Source organism: Triticum aestivum, chromosome 5D, assembly GCF_018294505.1.
Source record: "Triticum aestivum cultivar Chinese Spring chromosome 5D, IWGSC CS RefSeq v2.1, whole genome shotgun sequence".
Taxonomy (NCBI): Eukaryota; Viridiplantae; Streptophyta; class Magnoliopsida; order Poales; family Poaceae; genus Triticum; species Triticum aestivum.
This window is the reverse complement of record NC_057808.1, coordinates 233329948-233355729: the sequence shown is the minus strand read 5'-3', so window position 1 is coordinate 233355729 and position 25782 is coordinate 233329948. Positions and strand designations below refer to the sequence as shown.

Below are 25782 nucleotides of genomic sequence, written 5' to 3'. Positions count from 1 at the left end.
CTTCAACCGGGATAGTCTTTCTTTGTGTTGGCGGATGTAGCATGAATTAAATCCGGTCTGAGGCACAGCGCGGCCGGCTTGATATGGTTTTCGTTTGGCGAAGTCGGGCAAACACAGAGATACGGTGGCAGCGGCTCAACGCGCTGCGATTTGATGTATGACCGGATCCTTCTCCGGGTTATGTTTGGGTTGATTCCCATGGCAATTTGTAAGAAAAAACGCTGGTTCCTTCGGGGTTTTGATCGTAACCCTAATTCTTCTTCGTCTCACATCTCATGGATTGTAAAACCTGGAACGATGAACTCGAAGCTGATGCAGATCCTTCAGAACCAGCTCTTCTTTATCTGAAAAAATTACAAACATCTCGATCCCTGGTAGAAATCCCTCCAAGAACTCAACACCACCGTGCGCAGGCCCCACGGTGGGCGCCAACTGTCGTGGAATTGTCACGGCAGATGTCCTAGTGTGAGGACTTAGTCATGAGGCCAACGCATCTATGTAGTAGCTTGAGAGGGGTTGAGCGGAATCGAGAGACGCAACACACAAGACCAGGGTTTAGATAGCTTCCGGACCCGGGAAACATCATCCGGTAACAACCCTACATGTTGTTTGTGGCTAGGTCTTATTATCATCACGAGGGAGTCACCATAAACCGGCTCTCCTAGTTATGTCTAGCCCTAAGATTATTTCTCCCTCTTCGGGTGCCCTGCCCCTCCTTATATAAGTTGAAGGGGCGGGTTACATGTAGAGTCCATCTCGAACTAAGACTTAAACTATTTCGACTTCTCTTCATGGGCTTCTTTAACATCTTGGGCTTCTTAACGTCTCGGGCTTATTAACCCCAGGCGACTCTGTCTGCTGGGTTATGACTGTCCGTCGGGTTATGATTGTCTGTCGGGTTATGATTGCCTGTCGGGTTATCATCTGGCTTAACATCTGCCTTAACTCTCTGTCGGTTTACCATCTAGTTTATCATCTGACTTAACTATCAGCTGGTTTACCATCCGCCGGTTTACCAAGTCCCAGCCGGGTTATGATTCCGGTCGGGTCATACCGTGGGGTATATCCCCGACAGGTTGGATGAGATTTACCATGTAATCGAGTTAGTTTTGTTAGGGTTTGATCCCTAGTATCCATTATGTTTTGAGATTGATGTTGCTATGACTTTGCTATGCTTAATGCTTGTCACTAGGGCCCGAGTGCCATGATTTCCGATCTGAACCTATTATGTTTCCATGAATATATGTGAGTTCTTGATCCTATCTTGCAAGTCTATAGTCACCTATTATGTGTTATGATCCGTTAACCCCGAAGTGACAATAATCGGGACCACTACCGATGATGAGCGTACTTTGAAGAGTTCATGTATTCACTAAGTGTTAATGCTTTGGTCCGGTACTCTATTAAAAGGAGGCCTTAATATCCCTTAGTTTCCAATAGGACCCCGCTGCCACGGGAGGGTAGGACAAAAGATGTCATGCAAGTCCATTTCCATAAGCATGTATGACTATATTCCGAATACATGCCTACATTACATTGATGAATTGGAGCTAGTTCTGTGTCACCCTAGGTTATAACTATTGCATGAGGAATCGCATCCGACGTAATTCTCCATCACCAATCCAATGCCTACGAGCTTTTCACATATTGTTCTTCGCTTATTTACTTTTCCGTTGCTACTTTTACAATTACTACAAAACTATCACTGTTACTTTTGTCACCGTTACCTTACTTCCATACTACTTTGCTACTAAATACTTTGCTGCAGATACTAAGTTATCCAGGTGTGGTTGAATTGACAACTCAGCTACTAATACTTGAGAATATTCTTTGGCTCCCCTTGTGTCGAATCAATAAATTTGGGTTGAATACTCTACCCTCGAAAACTGTTGCGATCCCCTATACTTGTGGGTTATCACACTTTCTCATTTTAGGAATAATGTCTTTCTGCCCTATCCATGTTCCATTGATGTGCTTATTACCGATGGAGGTGTGTGGTTTTGAGTCTCTAGCCGGTCTTTCGGGATCTGACAATTTTAGGTTCCAGTGTATCCATCTGAATTTGGCCGGCTTTCTCGGTCTTCAGAGTTTTTACCTGCCCTTATCAATGGGTTTTTTTCTTTGGGACGCGATTTGCTTCACAGATTGCAGGCATGAACGTCTCCTGAGGTGCATCAACAACTTCTTGGTCGCTGCTTTTACAAGCTTCTGGGTTTCAAAAGTTTGCTCTGCCAACGCGGAGGTCCAGAGGCGGTATGGTCATGTGAATCTTAATATATGACTTTGGGCCTTTCCAAAATAAATATATACAATCCTTGTTGATGCCAACCGTTCGTCAAAGTCCAATTATATTTCTTAAATTTTAGGCACAAGTCACGAGGTCCAACATAGAGAAATCTAAAGAAAAGGTAACAAAAAATAGATAATGTAAATCTACCATCATCTAAATTACGCTCTGCATTTTCTATTGGTTAGCATTTAAGTTTGTTCGTCAAGTACTTGGACTACCAGTGAACCAACTTGTGGTTGGATGGTTAAAGAGACGGTGGTATACCCAACCCACCAGGGTTCAAGTCCCGATGCTCGATTTATTTCAGGATTTCCGGCGATGCGCTTTCAACGGGAGGAGACGTTCCCGTCAAGGATGAGGCACCTATGGTGACTTCGTAAATCTCAAGATGATATGACGGATCAGTCTCTCAAAGGTGCTCATAGAGGCAGGGTGTGCATATGTGCGTTCATAGAGGTGGGTATATGCGCGTATGTATGAATGCTTGCATCTGTACCGTGTTAAAAAAGGTACTTGGGCTACCGCTGGGACTGGGAGTATATAAAGTGTAACGTCGTCTTCAACACTTACTCTCAAACTGGTGCATCCGTCCGCGAACACAGATGCGGAAGCAGGTCATCCAACAGTAAATGCATACATTTTAAACAGGATTTCGACTACCGGACAATTTTCATCAAAAACGACGGAATTCATCAAAGTTTCGATAGAAAATAGTACAAATCATCCATAAATAGCATGTAGATATGTCTAGTACAACAATATTTTAAATTCAACAAGATTAACTGGGTGTTGAACAAGTTTTTTTATGAATGGATCATGTATCCCACACATACTGCCCCTTGAGTTTCATCCAACAATATATGTGTATGAATGGTCTGCCCTCTAACCTGTAGTACATCATAGCAGCGTTTGCAGGCTACACAATGTGCAGAACAACAATGGGTGAATGAATCAATGAGTTAACATGTAGAGCAAGGAGAAACAAAAACTTTTAATTTCCATGGTTGTCGTGCGCAGTGACCACATTGTCTCAGCCGATCAACCGCGCCACAATACTTTGTGATGGAGTTTTGAATGGTATACCATCGATATGCCAAGGACTTGACACTGCGTTCATGGATGATGTGCATGTCATAGGGCGTAATGCGGTTTCGCGCATGAAACAAACTGTGCACGCGCTGCCAAAAGACCCCCCCCCCCCGTTCTGCTCTTGCATACGAAGTCTGCAGATACGACCAACCACACACCTCACAAGAACTCATCCTCCTGAAGGAAATATGCCCTAGAGGCAATAATAATGTTGTTATTCATATTTCCTTATATCATGATAAATGTTTATTATTCATGCTAGAATTGTATTAATCGGAAACTTAGTACATGTGTGAATACATAGAAAAACAGAGTGTCCCTAGTATGCCTCTACTTGACTAGCTCGTTAAATCAAAGATGGTTAAGTTTCCTGACCATAGACATGTGTTGTCATTTGATGAACGGGATCACATCATTAGGAGAATGATGTGATGGACAAGACCCATCCGTTAGCTTAGCATAATGATCGTTAAGTTTTATTGCCATTGCTTTCTTCATGACCTATACATATTCCTCTGACTATGAGATTATGCAACTCCCGAATACCGGAGGAACACTTTGTGTGCTATCAAATGTCACAACGTAACTGGGTGATTATAAAGATGCTCTACAGGTGTCTCCGAAGGTGTTTGTTGGGTTGACATAGATCGAGATTAGGATTTGTCACTCCGTGTATCAGAGAGGTATCTCTGGGCCCTCTCGGTATTGCTCATCACTATAAGCCTTGCAAGCAATGTGACTAATGAGTTAGTTATGGGATGATGCATTACGGAACGAGTAAAGAGACTTGTCGGTAACGAGATTGAACTAGGTATAATGATACCGACTATCGGATCTCGGGCAAGTAACATACCGATGACAAAGGGAATGACGTATGTTGTTATGTGGTTTGACCGATAAAGATCTTCATAGAATATGTAGGAGCCAATATGAGCATCCAGGTTCCGCTATTGGTTATTGACCGGAGATGTGTCTCGGTCATGTCTACATAGTTCTTGAACCCGTAGGGTCCGCACGCTTAATGTTCGATGACGATTTATATTATGAGTTATGTGATTTGATGACCGAAGTTTGTTCGGAGTCCCGGATTAGATCACGGACATGACGAGGAGTCTCGAAATGGTCAAGAGGTAAAGATTCATATATTGGAAGGTTGCATTCGGACATCGAAATGGTTCCGAGTGATTCGGGCATTTATCCGGAGTACCCGGGGGTTACCGGACCCCCCCCCCCTCCGGGGGGGGGGGGAGATTGGGCCTACATGGGCCATAGGGAAGAGGGGAGGCAGCCCACAAGGGGCAGCCGCGCCCCCTCCCTATAGGGAGTCCGAATTGGACTAGGGAGGGGGACGCCCCCCCTTTCCTTCTCCCTCTCCCTCCCTTCCCCTTTTCCCTCTCCGGTGGAAGGAAGGAGGGGGGCCGAATCCTACTTGGACTAGGAGTCCAAGTAGGACTCCCCCCTTGGCGCGCCGCCTCTAGGGCCAGCCTCCTCCTCCTCCCCCCCTTTATATACGTGGGAGGGGGGCACCCCAAAGGCACACCGAGTCTTCTCTTAGCCGTGTGTGGTGCCCCCCTCCACAGTTACACACCTCGGTCATACCGTCATAGTGCTTAGGCGAAGCCCTGCGCCGGTAACTTCATCATCACCGTCGCCACGCCGTCGTGCTGACGGAACTCTCCCTCGGCCTCAACTGGATCAAGAATTCGAGGGACGTCATCGAGCTAAACGTGTGCTGATCGCGGAGGTGCCGTATGTTCGGTACTTGGATCGGTTGGATCGCGAAGACGTTCGACTACATCAACCGCGTTACTAAACGCTTCCGCTTTCGGTCTACGAGGGTACGTGGACACACTCTCCACTCTCGTTGCTATGCATCTCCTAGATGGATCTTGCGTGATCGTAGGTAAATTTTTGAAATACTGCGTTCCCCAACGCCTCCTTCATCGAGTACCTCCTCCATCCTCCTTACTCTAAGAAATGACATGAAGTTCGGAAATAAGCTCAATGGCATTTGACCAACACCTGGTGTCTGCCATGAACGGCGTCGACATGGGGTGGACAATACCTGGCTGCGGACGGATCCTGGGTGGACGGCGCCGTTGTACAAGGCGAGCAGACGTGTGGGTGGGGGCTGCGGACGTCCGGCAATGCGGACATCACTGTGGGCGAGGTGCCGACACACTACACCGACATGATGTTGGAAGAGCAGGAGGCCACGTTTCGGCAGGCACAGGCAGACCAGAGGTACAACCTCCGCCTCCCCAACGAGCACTGGCACTTGGAGGAGCAAATCGTGGCTGGCACGAGCATCGTGACAGACTTGGACGTGGAGAGCATGAGGCGTTGCTCCTGTTCTACCGCGCCGCCCGCGACATCTATCGCGAGCGATGACGGCACCACGTCTTGCAGGCGGAGAAAGAAGCCATGTATGCGGAGATCGACGAGGCGGCGGCGAAATTTTATGACAGCACGGACGACTTTGCTGGCTCTGCATCGACCACGCCCCAACGTCACGACGACGATGCCGGCACGTCCGCGGGCGTCGCCTACAACGAGGAAGAGTAGTGCATGAGAGGTCGCGGCGCTTGGGTCCCACGAAGGCCACTAGTACTCCCCTCCCATTGAGCAAAGCTTGGCGGGCTCATCATCGTTGGCTGGTTAGCTGCTTGCCCGCTTCGTGTGGGCGGAGCTTTAGTTTTCGGGGCTCATGGCCGGCCGACAAGCTTGCTGTGTCGAACATGGGGAAGGCATGTCGTGGGAAACGGATGTCAGCGATCATTTAGACTAGATTAGAATAGAGTTTAGTTGAAATATGTTGAAAATGTAATGCATGTGCTCCGGTTTAGGTGATCACCCGGTTTTATGTAAAAAAATACAAGTTCGAATGAAATTCGTTCGGTTTGTTTAAATTTACATCAAATTTGTTTAGTTTCATTAAATTCCGTTTGGAATGTCTCCAGACATTTGCGGCTACAGTTGGTTAGCCGGCTCCTGCATCAGCGTGCGTAAATTGGTCTTCACTAGTCCACGAACCGATACGGTAATCGGTTTAAGGGTTAGCGGTTAGCGTTGAACGTGCCCTAAACAATCCGCAATGCTTTTCAGGTTCTAGAAGGCGGCGATCGGTGATCATGTCAGCGTTCAACAAAGTGGCCCCGTTGGCCAAGTTGGACCCCTCTTGCCCAGAATTAAACATGACTAACCTGTTCCTCTCTGTTCATAATTATTGCCTCTTTTTTTCGCTGGCCAACTACTACTCCTAGACATCTGAATCTCTGCTTTTTTTTTTGCGTCTGAATCTATTCTCTGTCACAGAAGCAAGAAAGGGGAAAATATGACCGTACGCCGCACGCCATGCTAATAAATGAATACAACTGTATTAGTCTAAAAAAATACAATCAGAAAATAATAAATTATTCTATTTTGAATGCAGCAACCACCTGCGCCGTACTCCTATATTGGAGCGCAAGCCAAGCCTGGCCTTCCTTCCCGTCCCGTGCCGTCTCCCTTGCCTTTCCCATCCGCCGTGGATTCCTCTCGAGCGAGAGAGATCGGGGAAGGCGTCGGCCGCGTACGAGAGGAGGGAGAGAGAGAGAAGGAGGGAGGGATGGCGGAAGCCACGAGGAAGTACCTGGTGCAGGTGGCGGAGGGGAGGGAGGCGGCGCCCGAGGAGGGCGGCGCGCCGTCGGCCGGGCCCGTCTACCGCTGCGCCGCCGGCGCCGGCGGGGCGTCGCCGCCCGCCGTGCCGGGGCTCGAGTCATGCTGGGACATATTCCGGTACGTTCGATTTGATTTTATTTCGTTTCGTTTCTCCCTCTCGGGAGTGATTTACAAAGCTGTTAATCGTTCGGTCGGTCTCGGGACAGATCATCGATCCTGTTTGTGTTGTTCCCTCTGGTCGATTTCTTCTTATCATGGAGCTGCTGAATCCTTCGAACAATCCTGCAATGCGGCCACAATTAGCTATAATACCTTCGAGCCGTTCAAACCGCTGCCTTTTATTTTGTACAGTATATATACGCAATTCTTGACGTAACGGTGACACTCGTCGGCGATTTTTAAATTAAATATAAAAATACATCGGTTATTCATACGCAGAAACGTCTTGTGGTTTCCTACTGGTCGGAATTAGACACTGTAGAAGATTCAATGCAGGCATTCCTTCAGAGGAACCTGATGCTACGTATAGAATAATTTAAGAGTCACGACCACTTTAGTGTTAGAACTTATGGTGTACATCGAAGTGGTGCAAAAACTTGGCTCGAGCATGCAAATACGGTGCTAATCGTGTTTGTATACGTCAGCACCGCTGACGACGCATTCCAACGTGGCGTGGGGCGCATTGTCAGTGACAATACAATGCTTTTTTGCGAAAATCACCTCGGTTTTTTTTATTTTTTTCCACAGAAAAGCCCCTGACAAAAAAACACCTCGGTTTTTTATTTCTTCCACGGAAATGCCCCCGACAAAAATGGTGCGGTGGGCATCCGACCCGAGGACCCCTAGTACCCTGCGTGTGCAGCTAACTACCCCATCAAGGTCGTCGTTCCAGTATAGAATAGAAACAACTTTTATATATCTTCACTTAGACAACATAAATTAAGAATTTAAATTTTTCAAAGAAAAAACGTATGCAGCCGCTGAAATTCGAAAATGCAACCTTAGGTCAAGAACGAGCAGAGCTACCACACCAACAATTGTAATTACATGTTTACAAAGAATCGTCATGTATTATGTCTATAGCAGAACGCGCTCATGGGCTAAAACGGAGTTCAGTTAGTGCAGCCAATTTTCAACATGTTAGTTTTTCAGAAATTACATAAAATGTTTGAATTAAATTTTTAAGTAATATCCATATAAATAAAGTAAATCACATTATTAAATTTCCATATAATTTCATAAAATGTTCACCTATTAAATTCATAAAAATCGAAAAAAATAAATTATGAAATATAAAAGGTATTAACTAATTTTAGAAACTGTTTCCATATTAATTCAGTATTTTAATTCAATTTCTATATATATTTATATTTAAGTAAATTCAAGCTGTTTTCAATAAAATATTCATCCCTTGGAATGAGTATAGCATATAAAATTATCCAGGCCATAAAAATTAATATATGTATGGAGAAATAAATATGGCCGTACTGTACCATCAGACTGCAATTCCTCTAATACACATTTACAATTATATGTATATTACTTATTATTTATAGTTATAATTTAAATCCTTTTACAAACTTCACAAAATGAAAAAAAAAGTAACATGTTGTAAATGGGCCGCACTAGCTTCTGTCCGTTTTATCCCACGAGCACATTCTGTTATAGACATAAAGAGTGACAATCCTTTATTTATATGGAACAACTTTGGTTTGGAATGGTTGGCGAGCCTGCTTGTTTACCTCAGGTGCTTGTTCGATCCCAGCTACTGCATCTCTATTCTCGAATTCAAATATTAATTTATGCTGTCTAACTAATGGATATAAAGCGTGTGTATCTTCAGGTGGGTAGCTGCACTCGTGTTTAGCTCGTTGTTGCAGGTTCGAGGCCTGAGAAGATCGTTTTTTGCTCAATTAAAATTTATTCTGCTGACAGCTGGGACCCTCTTATCAAGTGCTTTTGCGTGAAAAAACAAAAAAAATGAGGCAGTTTTAGAAAAAAGAGCACGCAGACGCCCCATCTTCGTTGTTGAGTCACTGCCAGCGGGCCACGCGCCATGCTGTCATGCCTCGTCACCGTCGCGTTCGTATACAAACGCGATTAGCACCGTATTTGCACGCTCAAGCCAAGTTTTTGCACCACTTCGATGTACACCACAAGTTGTAGCACTAAAGTGACAGTTTGCGCCAAGTTGTGGCACCACCAGTGTAATTGACTCATAATTTAACTCCAGACAACAAAACTGAAAGCGTCAACCTTGTTTTGCTCTGTCCTGTTTGCAAGCTTGGGAATAAAATATTTACATACTGAGGAGGACTACAAAACTTGTAAAAACCATAACAGAAATAGTTACATCTTATAATATTACAGATATGCTACCAAACAGATAAAAACCATAACGCTGACACAATTTCTACATACTTCATAACCAAACCTTGTCCTTATGTCCAATCTACATCTGAAACTGGAAAACCAAACTACAGCTGAACACAGAGTCATTCTGAATGCTAAAAGTCCTATCCAATTTCTGTGTGAAATAAATGTATTCTCTCTACAGGAACATCATTTTAATCTCCTTATAATATGCTTGCTTGCATGTGTACAGTTTGTCTGTGGAAAAGTACCCTGGCAACCCGATGATGGGCCGCCGTGAAATCATGGACGGAAAGGTTGGTCCATGGTCCTCAGTTTCCCAAACTAGGCCTCATACGTTTGCACTCAATGTTTCTCAGTTTTTTTACGGCAGATTAATTTGCGATCTCCTACCTTGTGTCAATTTCATATCAGGCTGGCAAGTACACATGGGTGACTTACAAAGAAGTATACGACACTGTGATCAAGGTAGGGGCTTCAATCCGGAGCTGCGGCATCAACAAGGTATGTGCCACCAGCGATCTGCGCATTTGATGCTTGTTCCGTGATCTTGCACGCTCCTTTTTCTCTGAGATACACTTACACACTTACGAAGCCTTTTATCCCAAACAAGTTGGTGTAGGCTAGATATGAAACCCTGTCACAAGGACTTCCCAAGAGGTCACCCATCCTAGTACTACTCTCACTCAAATGGGTTTCATACCTATGGGATTGGCTAGTTTTTACGTTGGCTCGCCAAGCCTATCACAACCCTCCTCCTTTACCCGGGCTTGGGACCGGCTATGCCTAGAAGACATAGGTGGAGTTTCCTTTTTCTCTGAGATAACACTGCAAAATTGGGAACGGTTCATGGTTCGTTTCAGTATTATTGTGTGTGGCTAGCTTTTAGTATTGTTAAGAAACTACTTACTGATTGATTGGTTGCTCCTTGATCATCTGCAGGGAGGACGATGTGGTATCTATGGAGGCAATAGCCCTGAGTGGGTTGTGAGTATGCAGGTATGCGATACATATCATCACTGTATGGAGTAATGATGCTTAATACGTGGGGAAAATTAGAAACAATGGATGTTAGTGTATTACCACTTTGGTTATGTTGCCGTCTTCATTAGACAGTGTTATGAAATCCTTAGTCCAATTTGTGAACCCCAGTATTCTAATGTCCAAAAGAAAGGCCCCACTTTTAGCTACATGTCCTACACCAAATTTGCCTGTTCTACCGAAAGCTAAAAAAAGTTTTCTCATACATTTGTTCATATTTTGTCTAACCGTCTTTAAAGAAGAAAATGTGGAAAAAACTGTTTGTATTCCTCTGCACTAGGAATCTCCTAACTGTACTCCGTATTAAAATAATGTTGCGTCAACATTCTCTAAAAATACTTCTATAACTTCCGTTTATCACATCACAACTTTCGAAATGCCGTCACTATTTTCTCATCACTAATTTTTTTCTTTGCTTATTTTCTTAGGCCTGCAATGCCCATGGCATTTACTGTGTTCCATTGTATGACACACTTGGTAAGTTTTTCTTGGTTTCACTGGATATTGAAAAATAAATATGGTAGCTGAAACAGTGAGCACCAGAACATGGATGCATGCTCTCACATGTCAGAATTTTGAGTTTAGAAGTTGTTTAACAGTGGCATGCTGACATCTCCCATCAATTGATGTTTTTAGGTGCTGGGGCAATAGAATTTATATTGTGCCATGCAGAGGTCGAAATTGCTTTTGTGGAGGAGAAGAAGATTGGAGAGGTACATTGCTCCACTGGAACACCAACTAGTTTAACTATATGTTACAATACTAGAAAGCACGTTGTAGTAGTAACCTCCGTTCCAAATTATTTGAAACACTATCTTGTCATAAGTAAAACTTTCTAAGTTTGTCTAAGTTTATAGGAATCTATATCAACATTTGCAACACTAAATTTCATAAAATATTTTCATACTATATATATTTAATGTTATACTCCCTCCGTTCCTAAATATAAGTCTTTTTAGAGATTCCACTACAAACTACATACGGATGTATATAGACATATTTTAGAGTGTAGGTTCACTCATTTTGCTCCGTATGTAGTCTATAGTGTAACCTCTAGAAAGACTTATATTTAGGAACGGAGGGAGTAGATATTAGCATAGTTTTCTATAGACTTGGTCAAAACTTAAGAGAAGTTTGACTTAGGACAAAGCTTGAACTTCAAATAAGTTGGAATAGAGGACTTGGTTAATCTCAGTGCTTTGTTTATTAAGAATCTCTTTGAAAGCAACCAGGTCAGTAAAATGACTATTTATCTCAGATAGAATAGCCTGGAGTTCTACATTCTGTGCTAATTCGGTAATTCCGTTATATATTCTATAACCATTACGTTGTTTTCCTAATAAACACCCATGGAGATTGTAATATATGACATACAAATGTGTTGATTGATTTATTAGAATCATCATAGCACTGTGCATGTAGAAGTTGGTGACTTTATTACATGTGATATACATTGTGTTTTGAGTGCTTGAAATATATTTTGGCGGGGTACTTTTCAGGTACTCAAGACATTACCAAACGCGACCAAATTTTTGAAGAGTGAGTTAGACATGAGTTAGTTCTCTGTTGTTAAGCTATAGTGCCATGTATATGTTTTGCTGATATGGTCATATCTTGCTTCAAGCCATCGTGAGCTTTGGTAAGGTCAGCCCTGATCAGAAGGAAAAGGTTGAGCAGAACGGATTGTCTATCTACTCATGGTCCGAGTTTGTGCTTAAGGTAAGGTTCTCACTTTCTGAGACAACTGTTTTGTGAAAATGGAGCTACTAGTATATCAAACACACTCTTTCTTGTCTATGCTTTAACCATATATAGAATTTTAAGGACATCCTTGTGACCAATATGATTTTATATCCATCTGACACTAGAATAACTAACTTTATTTACTATTACACCTATAGGGAGATGGGGCTGAAGAGAAGTATGAACTCCCTCCAAAGGAAAAGGCTGACATATGCACGATAATGTATACCAGTGGAACAACTGGTGATCCAAAGGGAGTTTTAATCTCTAATAAGAGCATTATCACCATTGTTTCAGCAGTGGATGAGTTCCTTCGCAATTCAAATGAACAGGTGCAGCTATTCATATTTCACTGCAGTTTTCAGTACCTTTGAGCTATATTCTCATTTATTTGGATCTGATTTCGTTGTAACAGATTCGTGAGGATGATGTTTACATTTCTTATCTTCCGCTTGCCCACATATTTGACCGTGTGATTGAGGAGGTGTTCATTCACCACGGGGCCTCAATTGGATTTTGGCGTGGAGTAAGGATGGAAGAAACACACTGTTTATTGCTTGTTGCTTTCTTCATATCAAAGTAGCACATTCTGATCAATAAACAATCTGCTTCAGGATGTCAAACTCTTGGTTGAAGACATTGGAGAACTCAAGCCAACAATATTCTGTGCTGTTCCACGTGTGCTAGACAGAATCTATGGAGGTACAGCATTAAACCTGAAGAATCCATAATATGCAGGTTAATATAATTCTTCAACCATCTGGGCAGGTGATAATATTGCATTGCTTCTTTGATTCAGGACTTCAAGATAAAGTCTCAACCGGTGGCTTCCTAAAGAAGACATTGTTCAATGTTGCGTACAAATAGTAAGATTTTATCTGAAAATTCTAGTCAATTCTTTTCTCTGACATGGTGATGAAATTCTTGTTCTTTTATTCTGAATACTAAATGATTCTGCAGCAAACAAGGGAACATGATAAAAGGAAGCAAGCATGAAGATGCTGCTTCTATTTTTGACAAACTAGTCTTCACCAAGGTACTCCAAAATGAGAATAATTCTAAAATGGCAGTTCTGATCTAAACTCTGATGTTTATGCTGAGTTCAGCTTTAATTTTATCATGCAACCGTATAGGTGAAACGAGGATTGGGTGGTAGAGTGCGAGTAATTTTATCAGGCGCAGCTCCTCTATCTAATCATGTCGAGGAGTTTCTGCGTGTCGTTACATGCTCTCATGTTCTCCAAGGCTATGGTATGCTTATAGCCATATATTATGATTTTATTGCACAGAATTCAGCGAAAAGGAAAAAAAATCTTGAGTAGTTACTGAGATACCTGACTAACTTGATTGTAATTGCTTGTTTTTATAGGTCTCACAGAGACCTGTGCTGGGTCTTTTGTTTCGTTGCCAAACAACATGTCCATGCTGGGAACTGTCGGCCCTCCTGTCCCATACGTTGAAGTACACTTAGAATCTGTTCCTGAGATGGGGTATGATGCATTATCAAAAGAATCACCTCGTGGGGAGATTTGCATCAGAGGGGACACCTTGTTCTCAGGGTACTATAAGCGAGAAGACCTCACCAAGGAAGTCTTGGTCGATGGCTGGTTCCACACAGGTATTATGTCAATGTCAGTCACGAATGGCAAGAGGAAACCAAATATTTTGTAGAATATTCGCCAATTGGCGATGCTCATCATAAAACAGCCATTTAACTTGCCATTATAAGGTCTTTGACATATCAGTCTCTCTGAATGCTTCTTCTGGATACGCTCGTTTCCACATCTTACTGTAGGAGACATTGGTGAGTGGCAGCATGATGGAAGCATGAAGATCATCGACCGCAAGAAGAACATATTCAAGCTTTCCCAAGGAGAATACGTCGCGGTTGAGAATCTAGAGAACATATTTGGTCAAGCTCCTAATGTTGATTCGGTATGGTCCGGGGACAACCTCCACGCACTCATTTGCCCCCAAGTATTCCACAGCATTATATATAAAAAAATCCATGTGCTACCCACTAACTTACACGAATTTCTTCAGATTTGGGTGTATGGAAACAGCTTCGAATCATGCCTGGTTGCGGTGATCAACCCCAACAAGCAAGGTCTGGAACGATGGGCTGAGTCGAACGGGGTTAGCGGAGACTTTGCCTCGATATGTGGAGATGCTAAAGCGAAAGAGTTCATCTTGGAAGAACTGAGCAAAACTGGCAAAGATAAGAAGGTGAGTTGTTAACCTTTTTTTTTAAAGGAGTGAGTTGTTAACCTGGCTAGTAGTTAAACATACCAACAATTTTTGGAACAAGGTCACATGTGAATATGTGATGACCTTGACAGATATATCTGAGACATGATCGTTCTCTGATTTTGTTGCAACAGCTCAAAGGCTTTGAGATGATCAGGGCTGTTCATCTGGAGCCGGTGCTCTTTGACATGGAGCGCGACCTCATCACCCCAACTTACAAGAAGAAGCGGCCGCAGCTCCTCAAATATTATCAGGTATGATTCACACGTGCGATTCATGGATACATATGTATTTTGCATCGTGTCTTTCAAGGTAATTTGATAGCATTATCCATCTGAATTCCTTGCCATCTTTCTCCAGGGCATCATTGACGAAATGTATAAGAGCATGAAGTAGGCTATACCGATCTGGGCAGCGCGTATGCAACATGAGCTTAGCAACCTCTTCAAAGTTTTATTTTATTTTTAACTTCTGTCTGGATGTAAATTAACATATAGCGTTTGTTTTTCTAGGTTTAATTCCCCCCCTTATGTTCTCTTTGAACGTGAAAGAAAACAAATACTTGGAATGACGTACATACATAGTGGCTCTGTCATAAGTAAATCGATGTTAAAATTTTGTGGTTGCGCCTTTTCTTTTCCAGTAAAATGAATAATGTCAAGCAATCCGAAAAGTAACAGGTGCAACTCCATCTCAGTGCATTGTATCATGCAGACGCGACCTCTGATCGGGCAAATTTCAGTTGATCTCAGAGCAAATTTGACCATCACTCCATCTTCAATACACTGTACAGTAACTTTTTGCATCCATTGTGAAGCTATTGTACGTGATATGGTGATGTACCTTGGGTGTAGTGTGCACTCCCCTTTGAGTGAAAGTCATAGCATGTGCTCACTAGCGTTGTTGTTTAGCTTTTCTTACAGCTGACAGTTCATTCTTATTATCGGCTGGATAGCACTCAAACCATATCAAATACTACATGCAGCATATACAAGCAACTAAAAACATGTGTAACTACAGACCCAAATGGTATATGCTAAGGGCATGTACAGTGGTAGTGGCTGATATCTTAAGCTTTGCATGTAATTTAGAAATGACAATAACATGTCTATAATGGGTTATTTCTTCAACGGTTATCCTAAATATATGGCAAGACATATTATGCTAAGAGATCATTTCTTAAATAAGAGAAGATAAGCCTTTTCTCTTCCACCTCAATGTTTATCCTACGTGGCACTCGTAAAATACCAACATTGTACATGCCCTAATTAGCGTATAACAGAACTACTCCACGCACAATCTTTTCAATCTGTTTTTTGTACCATGCTTAGATGGATGGATGTGGCCTTTGATGGGTGATTACATGAATGACCGTGACTGTATGTCGGTCGTACGTGTAGTAGCATTTTAATTTCAGGCTCACGATCTTCCGATTCTGGGCGATGCACAATCGTAGCCTGTCGAACAGATTAGAACTTGAAGCAACTTGTTTCCCAATAGACTTATGTTTCAGTGCATCTTGCTCCATCTTTGAGTAAGCTTCATCCAAAGAAGGCGATATGACAGTGGGCATGCCTATACAAAACTCATCAAATAAAACAATAAAAGATGCTGGTTACCATCACTTGTAAAAATATGCTGCATAAAAAATGCCATATAAGAATTGATATCAATACAAAAAAATCTAAAAACTGCCATGTAAGAACTGCATAAAATGCCATGAAGTAACTAAAATGCCATGTGTTACAAGGCCATGTAAAAACAAACAAAAAATGACTACTAGGTTCTACCTAAAAAATGTCATGTCACATCTACAATAAAATGCCATGTACTCCCTCCGTCCCAAAATAAGTGTCTCAACTTAGTACTAATTTTCGTAGAAAGTTGTACTAAGTTTGATGTACCAAAATTAATACTAAGTTGAGACACTTATTTTGGGACGAAGGGAGTAGTAACTAACTAAAAATACCATGTGTTACAACCATGTGAAAAGGCCATCTAAGAACAAGCTAAAACACGTCTATTGGGATCTCCCTGTAAAATGCCGAGTCACATCTTACTAAAATGCCATGTAGTAACTAACTGAAAATGCCATGTGTCACAACCATGAGAAAAAAGGCCATGTAACAACAAACTAAAAAAAATGGCTATTAAGATCTACTCCCTCCGTCACATAATATAAGAGCGTTTTTTTAGTGTCAAAAACGCTCTTATATTATGTGACGGAGGGAGTACCTAAGAAATGTCATGTCACATCTAACTAAAATGCCATTACCAACACTCTGAAAATGCCATGTCCAACACACTAAGAATGCCATGACAACCAACTGAAATGCCATGGCAACCACACTAAAAAAACATATGAAACAAAAGAACTAATGTGGAAACTGACATAGCATCAAAAAATACCTTGCACCATGGCTCGGCGAACTTGACAGCCTTAGACCCGTGCAAGTTTGGTTGCGCGAGCATTGGTTCTTTGAGGTAATTAAGGAGGCGCAAAAGAGACAGGGATTGGATCAATTGAATTGTCTATGCCAAGGCTGCACGACAGCAGGGTAAATTCCATAGGGTGCCTCTCCCTCCCTGGTCCTTGATTCTGCAAGTATGATTGGCTAATTCTAAAGCCGAACCCTGTACAGGTGCAGGTGGGGTGCTGTCAGGAACTTCGGTTACTTTCTCTGCAGATTTGCTATTGGCGAGTCGCTCCTAGAAGCTGCATGAGATACCCCAATCTTGTTTGAGCTCTTGATCCTTGGCTTGGCAGAAATAGGTGGCTTGCTTGCACGGGGCGCAGCACACTGCTGCCCACGACGTCTTCCGACTCCTTACTTTGAACTGGCTCAACTGGATTGCTGTGAGCAGTTGCCGGAAACAAAGAAGCCGCAGGGATGAACACCGATCCATCGCCCTCTCAGCTGGACGTGCTGGAATGCTCTTCGGGAAGGGCATCATACGGAGCACGCCAATATTAGATGCATCAGGGGAGCCGCCCTGAATCAAAATAGGTAAAATTGACATGGCGAAAAATAAAACTGCCATCTATCAGTAGATAAAACTGCCATGGTAGTGGCAATGAAGATGCCTGCATTAAAAGGTAAAACTGCCATGTCAAATATTCTACTCCCTTTGTTCACTTTTACAAGACCTTGAAGACATTTCAGACAATGTACAAAACAACCCATTTTGAGTTGTCTGAAATGACTTACAAAAATGAACGGGGGAAGTATCTAAAAATGTCATGGTCACAACATATAGAACAAATGGCGTGTAAGCTATGATAAATGCCACTGCCAAAAAAAAGCAAAATTGTATTCCTTAAAAATGCCACCTGGTTTAAAATGTCAAAGTAGAAGAAACATTGTATTACTTAAAAAGGTTTCAATCTGGTTTTCCAAAAAAAGATCACTTCATTAAGACAAATGTTTATGTAAAATGTCATCGCTAACTAAAAAAATACCACTATCCAACTAATTAAAAGGAAATCTTACCTATTATAAAAAAGGCCATGTAACACATTAAAAATCAAATGTATGAGAAAAAGGTAAAAAAATTGTAATTCCGATGGAAAATGAAAATATCATGTACGAAATATGTAAAACATGCCATGCAACGCCAATGAAAAATGCCATTTATGAGTAGGTAAAAGCCGACATCACAAGGCAAAAATTAAAAAAAATTATGAATATATAAAAGTGCCAATATAAATGTCACGACTAGATGATTAAAAGTACCTCTTTGAAGCATCCATGTTATCCTTGAGAATAACTGGGTCCAACGTATTTGACTCCGCCAGGCGAGGAGAAGGATGAGTAGTGATAGCAATAGGCTGATGGACTGGTGACAAGCCATGTGGTTGACTTACCAGCAGCAGTAGCCTCACTGAGAAGCAAAAACTAAGAGACGAAAGATTATCAAACATCTAATCATACAAGAAACAGTCGCTAGAAAAAACCTAGGGCCCATAAAAAACTATATTCAAGGAACATAAAAGCAAAAACCACCTCCTCTTAGCTGCGACAAGGTTAACCCTTGCCCTCTTAGGCGCAGCATTGACGCCATCACCAGCACCCCCTGCCCCTCTTCGAAGGAACAACAACGCTACCAACGACATATGTCTCGTGACTCCGTCCTCCCTTATCAATTTCAGTATCTTACCGAGTGGCGCCTACCGCAAGTCTGTCGTGCCCACTGCCATCACCCTCACTCAGTTGGTCGATGTCAACATCTACATTATGACCAGGCTCAACACCCTCATCATTGTCCTCGCTGTGCCTCCATTCAAAGTCATCATGAACCAAATTCTATTGAATGTTAACAGGATCATTTGAGCTACTGTACTCATATCGACCAAGCAGACCAACCGGTCGGGACAAATCAACTCCATCAACATTGCAGACATGCCGGCCTCGCCCTCACCAGTAGAAAACCCCGTCCAACCCTGAACCAATTTCCCAAGAATATTGGTCATGCCAGATGCAAACTCACCAACAAGATTTTCGACTTTGTTCCTGGTATGAAAAACAAAACAACCAAAAAGGAAAAAAAAGGCAGACTGCCAATCAGCATAGCATGGGACATTCTAGTTTCACATAGCCCACGATTTCGCGTGTCAAAAAATAGCATGTTGGTCATGCAAACAATACCTATGAAGGGAAAGATGGGTTCACGTTCACGTCCAACCACTTGTTGAAATTATCTGCACCACCAAAATAGCTGAGGTTGATATCACACTTCATCGCAAACTATAGCAAGAAAAATGATGAGCAAACTGCCATCCACACATGTATGAAAAATCCAACATAAAAAAAGAATATGTATTGACATCAAGCATATAGGGAAATGTAAAAAATCCAGCATATCAGATAAATGCCATCCACAATATATGAAAAATGCCATCCAACATGTATGAAAAATGATATCCACACACGAATGAGAAATGACATCCATCATATATGAAAAGTGCCATCCAACATGTATGAAAAATGACATCCACACATGAGTGAGAAATGTCATTCACAGAAGTATGAAAATGCCAACCAAACCAAAATAATATCTATTATATCAAGCATATTATAAAAACGCAAAAGCCAACAAGTATGAAAATGCCACCAGCATACCAGAAAATGCCATCCTACATGTTCCATGTACACAAGAATGAAAAATGCCATCCAAAAAGATAAACAAATATCAGAGAATAAAGAACGAACTAACCTCTAACTTACCAAATGAATCATCCAACTTCCTGTCTGCCGTGAGAACGGCTTTGATGGCTTTATCAGACCACACAACTATATCAAAATCGTGCACGGCAGGGCGACCACCAACCTCGGTAAATATGATAGAACCAATGTCAAGCCTGTCAACGTACATAAGATGGAAACACAAAAATGCAAAAAATGAAGCTTTGTAAGAGCAAGCCAACCAATAGAGAAAAAAAATACGAAATATGGCTAGATGTGAGATAAAAGTAGGCTTGCCATTAGGTGAAGATGGCAACCCATGTTGTACTTTTTTGGGCAAGTGCTTTATGCAAAAACTCGACAATGAATTTTCACCAATTCATATTTTGCATGCCATTTATTTGGTCGTGCAAAAAACACAAAACACATACCTGCACCACAAAAAATTAAATATGAGATTCAAAGCAAGTAAAGATACAAATGACAAAAACCTTGAAAAGACTTAACTTAAAAGATAAAAAAGGTAAAAAAAAATATACCAAAGCTGGAAAAACCTTGTTGCTCGCTAGAGTCGACGTGGTCGGCGCAAAAACTGACGTCACCAAATACATCAAAAACATCCTCTTGAAATCCACATCATACGTCTTTATTTTCACAACCAGGTCAACCACAATACTCGGCATATTATCCATTACTAGGAACATCTGAGTGCACAACCTCTCCTTCAATTCTCTGCCAACCTTATATGGCACATCCATGCCACTGCGAGGGACACCGAGCGTGTTGAAAACAGATTACTCGTCAGGAGGAATCCTGCCGCTCCTCGGGATGACAAAGCATTTAGAAGAAACATCATACTTCCTTGCAAGCCAATTGCAGAGCACATTATGATCCTTGCAGCACCTTTCTGCTCGCGACTAAAATTCTTGTTTAGTGTCGTCAAGCGTTCTTGAGCCCCCCTATTGCGTATTTTTCTGCCAAGAAACAAAATAGAAAAGTTGATCGCACAACGATTAGAAATCAAAAACTTTTGATTCAAATATATAGTATGCAATCATAAAAAGAATACATAAGAAAATGCCATCAAGAAACATGATTAAAAATGCCATCCAGCAGAAACATATATATGCCATGTGAGAACAACTAAAAATGACATGTGCGAATAACTAAAAAATGCCAACTACAACAACTATGGAAGTGCCATGAAAGTAAAGTGAAAAAATTGCCACCTACAGGTAAGATGACTAAATATAATTCAAAAAATAACATTTGCAGATGCCAAGTGAGAACAACTAAAAAATTCCAACTATAACAACTATAAAAGTGCCATGCAAGTAAAAGTAAAAAATTGCCACCTGCATGTAAGATGACTAACTATAATTCAAAAATAACATTTGCAGATGCTGCAGGGCCATCAACATCAATGCATCCAACAACTCCACATGACAAAAACAATAAAAAAAATGTGATGATCAAACGCTGCTGGAAAAAACAAGCAATGCCTGCTTTCACTACTAGGGAAAACCTTATACACAGAATAGCAGCAGCGCGGCACAAAAAGAGGCGCTACTGCTAATTAGCAGTAGCGATGTTAGGAAGAGCGCGCTGCTGATGAAAATTTAGCAGTAGCGCGTGATGGATAAACCGCGCAACTACAAAAATGTACCGACAGTACCCAACAACCTAAGTTTACCAACAGCGCGGTGGCATGATGCGCGCTACTGCTAAAGCAATAGTAGCAGCGCACTTTTTAGTCACGTCGCTGCTGCTAATTTTGAAATTGTCCACACGGTTGGCCCGTTTAGCAGTAGCGCGTGTGAGAAAAGCGCGCTGCTGCTACACCCTTAGCAGTAGCACGCTTTTTCACCCGCGCTACTGCTAAGGCGCAGTACCCCACCACCTTTCCCCACCCGTCCTCCCCTCCCCCATCTCCTGTCCTCCCTTTCCCCTACCTCCCACATCCTCCCTCTCTCACTCTTCTTCTTCCTCAAGACTTCTCCCCCCATTACTCTCCCTCTTCTACCTACCTTTCTCCCTCTTCATTACTCCTAGCTAACTACACCACCTCCATTAATGCATCTCCTTTATCTTTTTCCTTCCCCCTCCATTAGTTGAAGTTGTCTCCTCCCAAATTAGCTAGCTAGGTAGATGTAGCATTTAGTCAAGTGACCTATTTGCCCCCTAACTAGATCTATCTTTGTCAAGAAGAGCTTTGTGCACTTTTGATCTCCCTACATCATCATCTCCACCGTGTGCTCGATCTCGAGATAGAGGTGATTAAAATTTCATGCTTTTGCAAAATGGAAATATGTGTATGTGTGTGTGATATGATAATTGGCCAATATTATGGAAATTGTGTGTGTGGCATGAGTTGACGCCAAATTGTGCTTTTGAGTTGCCTATGTTTTGCCGAAATGTCGATTTATTTCCGTTTCGGCGAATTCCGGGCAAACTCTAGATCTATATATGTCCTATTTTTAGGGAAGGTCATGCCGAATTTTTGTATGACTTTGATGCATGCACGCATTTTTATAATCAATTTGTTTATTATTACCGTGCAGACGTTCATGATGGTCAGTGGAACGATGGTGGACAGGTGGTTGCGGTCGGCGGTGCAGGACATGAAAGAAAATAACCTGACAGAGGTTTTATGTCCGTGTCGAAAATGCAAAGGAATAGTTTGGCTCGACCCCTATGACGATGGTCGTGTCGAAGCGCACCTGCTCATGACTGGTTTCATGGATGGCTATACTCGGTGGATAATTGAAGATGAGGATGACGATGTTGAGGACGCCGACGGGGCAGGCAATGATGACACGGGGCAAGACGAAGAGATGATCGATAATGGCGGCGGGGAAGAGGCCGGACATGGCGGCGGAGAAGGGGCCGGACATGGCGGAGGAGAAGGGGCCGGACATGGCGGCGGAGAGAACGACGTGGACTCCACGCAGCAGAGTTCGTCGGTACTAAGTTCAATCGTGCGGGACCCTCATGTTCAAGCACTGCTTCGCAAGGAGACGAGTACTGAGAGAGCTGCTTCTAGAGAGGAGGCTAAGCTGGAGCAACTGGTGGTAGACTCGAACACTCCATTGTATGATGGTTGCAATCCTGAGGTGACCCGCTTGAGTTTCACGCTCCAACTCCTGAAGACGAAGGCTAAAAACAAATGGACCGACACTAGCCTCGATGAGCATCTCAAGTACCTAAAGGATGTTCTTCCCGCGGGGAATCTATGTCCTACTAGTGTTGATGAGGCCAAGAAGATCGTGTGCCCTCTTGATCTGCCGCACGTTAGATACCATGCATGCATCAATGATTGCATAATTTATCGGAAGGAGCACGCGGAAAAAACAAGCTGTCCGGTGTGCAATGCTTCTCGATACAAGAAGGCCGGGAAGAAATGTCCCCAGAAAGTTGTATGGTACTTACCGATCACTCCCCGTCTCCAGCGGTATTTTGTAGATCCCAAGGAAGCAAAGCTAATGCGCTGGCACGCGGAGAGGAAGAAGCCCGACGATGGAGATGATCCGAAGCTGAGACACGTCAAGGATGGAAGCCAGTGGAGAGCGTTGAACAGCTTCTATCGGTATTTCGAATGTGATGCAAGGAACATCGTGCTCGGCGCGTGTACCGATGGCATGAATCCGTTTGGCAACCAGAACACCAACCATAGCACATGGCCCGTGTTTGTATGGATGTACAACCTCCCCCCTGGTTGTGCATGAAGTCGAAGTACATTCACATGAGCATGCTTATTCAAGGGCCGAAACAACCAGGAAATAATATTAATTTGTATCTGGGGCTACTTCAAGAGGAGTTAGACACGTTATGGAAAACACCGGCCAAGACATGGGACGCCAGCAAAGGCGAGTATTTCTACATGAGAGCCGCGCTGATCACGACGGTGCACGACTATCTCGGTTACGGATATGTCGCAGGCCAGGTGTGCCATGGATATTGCGGATGCACGCGGTGCATGGATGATACGACGTCTCAGCAGCTAACGTCAAGGAAAGATGGCGGGTCTGGGAAAATCGTGTACATGGGGCATCGAAGATGGCTCGAACAGGACGACCCGTGGAGAAACCGTGGAGATCTATTCAATGGTCATGCTGAGCATCGAGGACCTCCACGTAAGCGGAGCGGTGCCGAAATGGATGAGCTGTTGAAAAACTGGAAGGAGTGCCCCGCGCCGGGAAAGACGATGAAAAAGGTGCCGGAGCCGCTGCTGAAGGTATGGAAGACGAGGTCTGTGTTCTGGGACTTGGAGTACTGGCACAAACTCGATACACCTCATTGCCTTGATCAAATGCATATATGTAAGAATGTCCTTGAGAGCTTGCTCGCGACACTAATGAACATGCCGGATAAGACCAAGGATGGGCCGAAGGCAAGAAAAGACTTGCAAGATTTGAAAATCAGGGAAGACCTGCACATGCCGCCCCGTAAAATGTCAGACGAGACAAAGACGGAGACAGAGGCACGGGAGAAGAAGGGCAAGAAAATAAAGAAAGAGGATTATTGCCCCCCTTCTTGCTTCACCTTAAGTCAGGCTGAGATCGGTCAATTCTTTAAGTGCCTTACCGGAGTCAAAGTTAGTTCCGGTTACTGTGGCAAGATAAGCAGATATCTAGACATGGACAAGAAAAGGTTCAGTGGGATGAAGTCCCATGACTGTCATGTGATGATGACGCAGATACTACCTGTTGCCCTTAGAGGGATAATGGACAAGCACGTCTGTGACACGCTTATTGGTCTCTGCAACTTTTTCGACGTCATCTCTCGAAAGTCGATCAGTCTGAAGCAGCTCCGAAGGCTACAGGAAGAGATTGTTGTGATACTGAATGAGCTTGAGATGTACTTCCCGCCCGCGTTCTTTGACGTGATGGTGCATCTGTGTGTCCATATTGTGGACGACATAATAGACCTGGGGCCGTCATTTCTGCACAACATGATGCCGTTTGAGAGGATGAATGGGATCATCAAAGGATTCGTTCGTAACATGTCCCGTCCGGATGGAAGCATCGTCCAGGGCTATCTGACACAAGAGTGCATCTCTTTCTGCGAGAATTTTCTATATGGCGCAGACCTGCAGCCGCCTGGTGTTAGTGTTGGTTTGCCCGTTAACAAGCACGATGGGAGGCTCGAAGGAGAAGGTCACTCCAACGGTCGCAGGGAACTGCACGTGGCATACTCAGATCGACGCAGCGACTTTGACAGAGCAAACTTGGTAGTGCTACAACACCTAGACGAGGTAGATCCTTTCGTGGCACTGCACAAAGAAATTATCGCAAAGAAGTATCGTGACCGGGGGGTATGCAGGACGGACGCCGAAGTTACTAGAGAGCACAACTCCACTTTCCTGCATTGGTTCAAAGAGCATATTATTGCTAATCCCCCGGAGGAGGGCTCTAAGGACGGATTGCTCATATACGCCTTAGCACATGGCCCCTCGCCCAACCTCGTAACCTATCAGGCATACGATATCAACGGATACACGTTCTACACGGAGGCCAATGATATGGACAGTGATGATCAGAACTCAGTGGTGACGATGGAGTGCATGACCGGCAACGACAACGGCGCAACTGAAAGATTTTACGAAAGGGTCGAGGAGATCTGGGAGCTTGACTACGCTGGACTGCACAACACGACGATGTTCCGTGTCAGATGGGCTAAGAATGTCGAAAGAGAAAACCGGAATTTCACTACCATGACTATACCCGATGCCAAGAGCGCTACCGTGAACGCTATCGTAAAAAACGAGCCATGGGTACACGCTAAGCACGTGACACAATGCTTCTTCATAACCGACCCGTGCAATCCCAGCCGTGTTGTCGAGGAGAGGTAAAAGGAACATCATTTGAATGGATAGAGTCGCCAACGAGGAAGACTGCGATCAGTACGACAACCCAATGAGGGAAGATGACAATGATGATGAAGTATATGTCAAAAGAAGAATCAATACTACATTACCTAAGAAAAATCGTACTCCATGGAAAAGGCAAAGTCACAATGAGGGGCTCAATTATTCTTCAACGAACAAGAAGGGAAAGAAGCTGACTCAAAAACGGAAACGTCAACGCCGAGGAACCGTATGTTATCGGTCAAATGATGTAATATATATATATATATGTTCCTATTTTGTATACACAC

The 25782-nt window shown here is 43.1% G+C and overlaps 1 protein-coding gene across 1 annotated transcript; it reads left to right on the top strand.

Annotated features, from left to right (window-relative positions):
- Positions 1-6852: 6852 nt before the first annotated feature.
- LOC123120359 (long chain acyl-CoA synthetase 4) lies at positions 6853-15108 on the top strand. Its single transcript, XM_044540330.1, has 19 exons — positions 6853-7156; positions 9645-9708; positions 9827-9916; positions 10355-10411; positions 10882-10930; positions 11090-11166; positions 11953-11992; positions 12078-12172; positions 12355-12528; positions 12612-12722; positions 12811-12898; positions 12996-13062; positions 13157-13232; positions 13330-13447; positions 13566-13814; positions 13992-14131; positions 14240-14422; positions 14578-14697; positions 14804-15108. Exons 1-19 carry the CDS (start codon positions 6987-6989, stop codon positions 14837-14839), a joined length of 2004 nt encoding a protein of 667 aa, XP_044396265.1. The 5' UTR covers positions 6853-6986; the 3' UTR covers positions 14840-15108.
- Positions 15109-25782: the final 10674 nt, after the last annotated feature.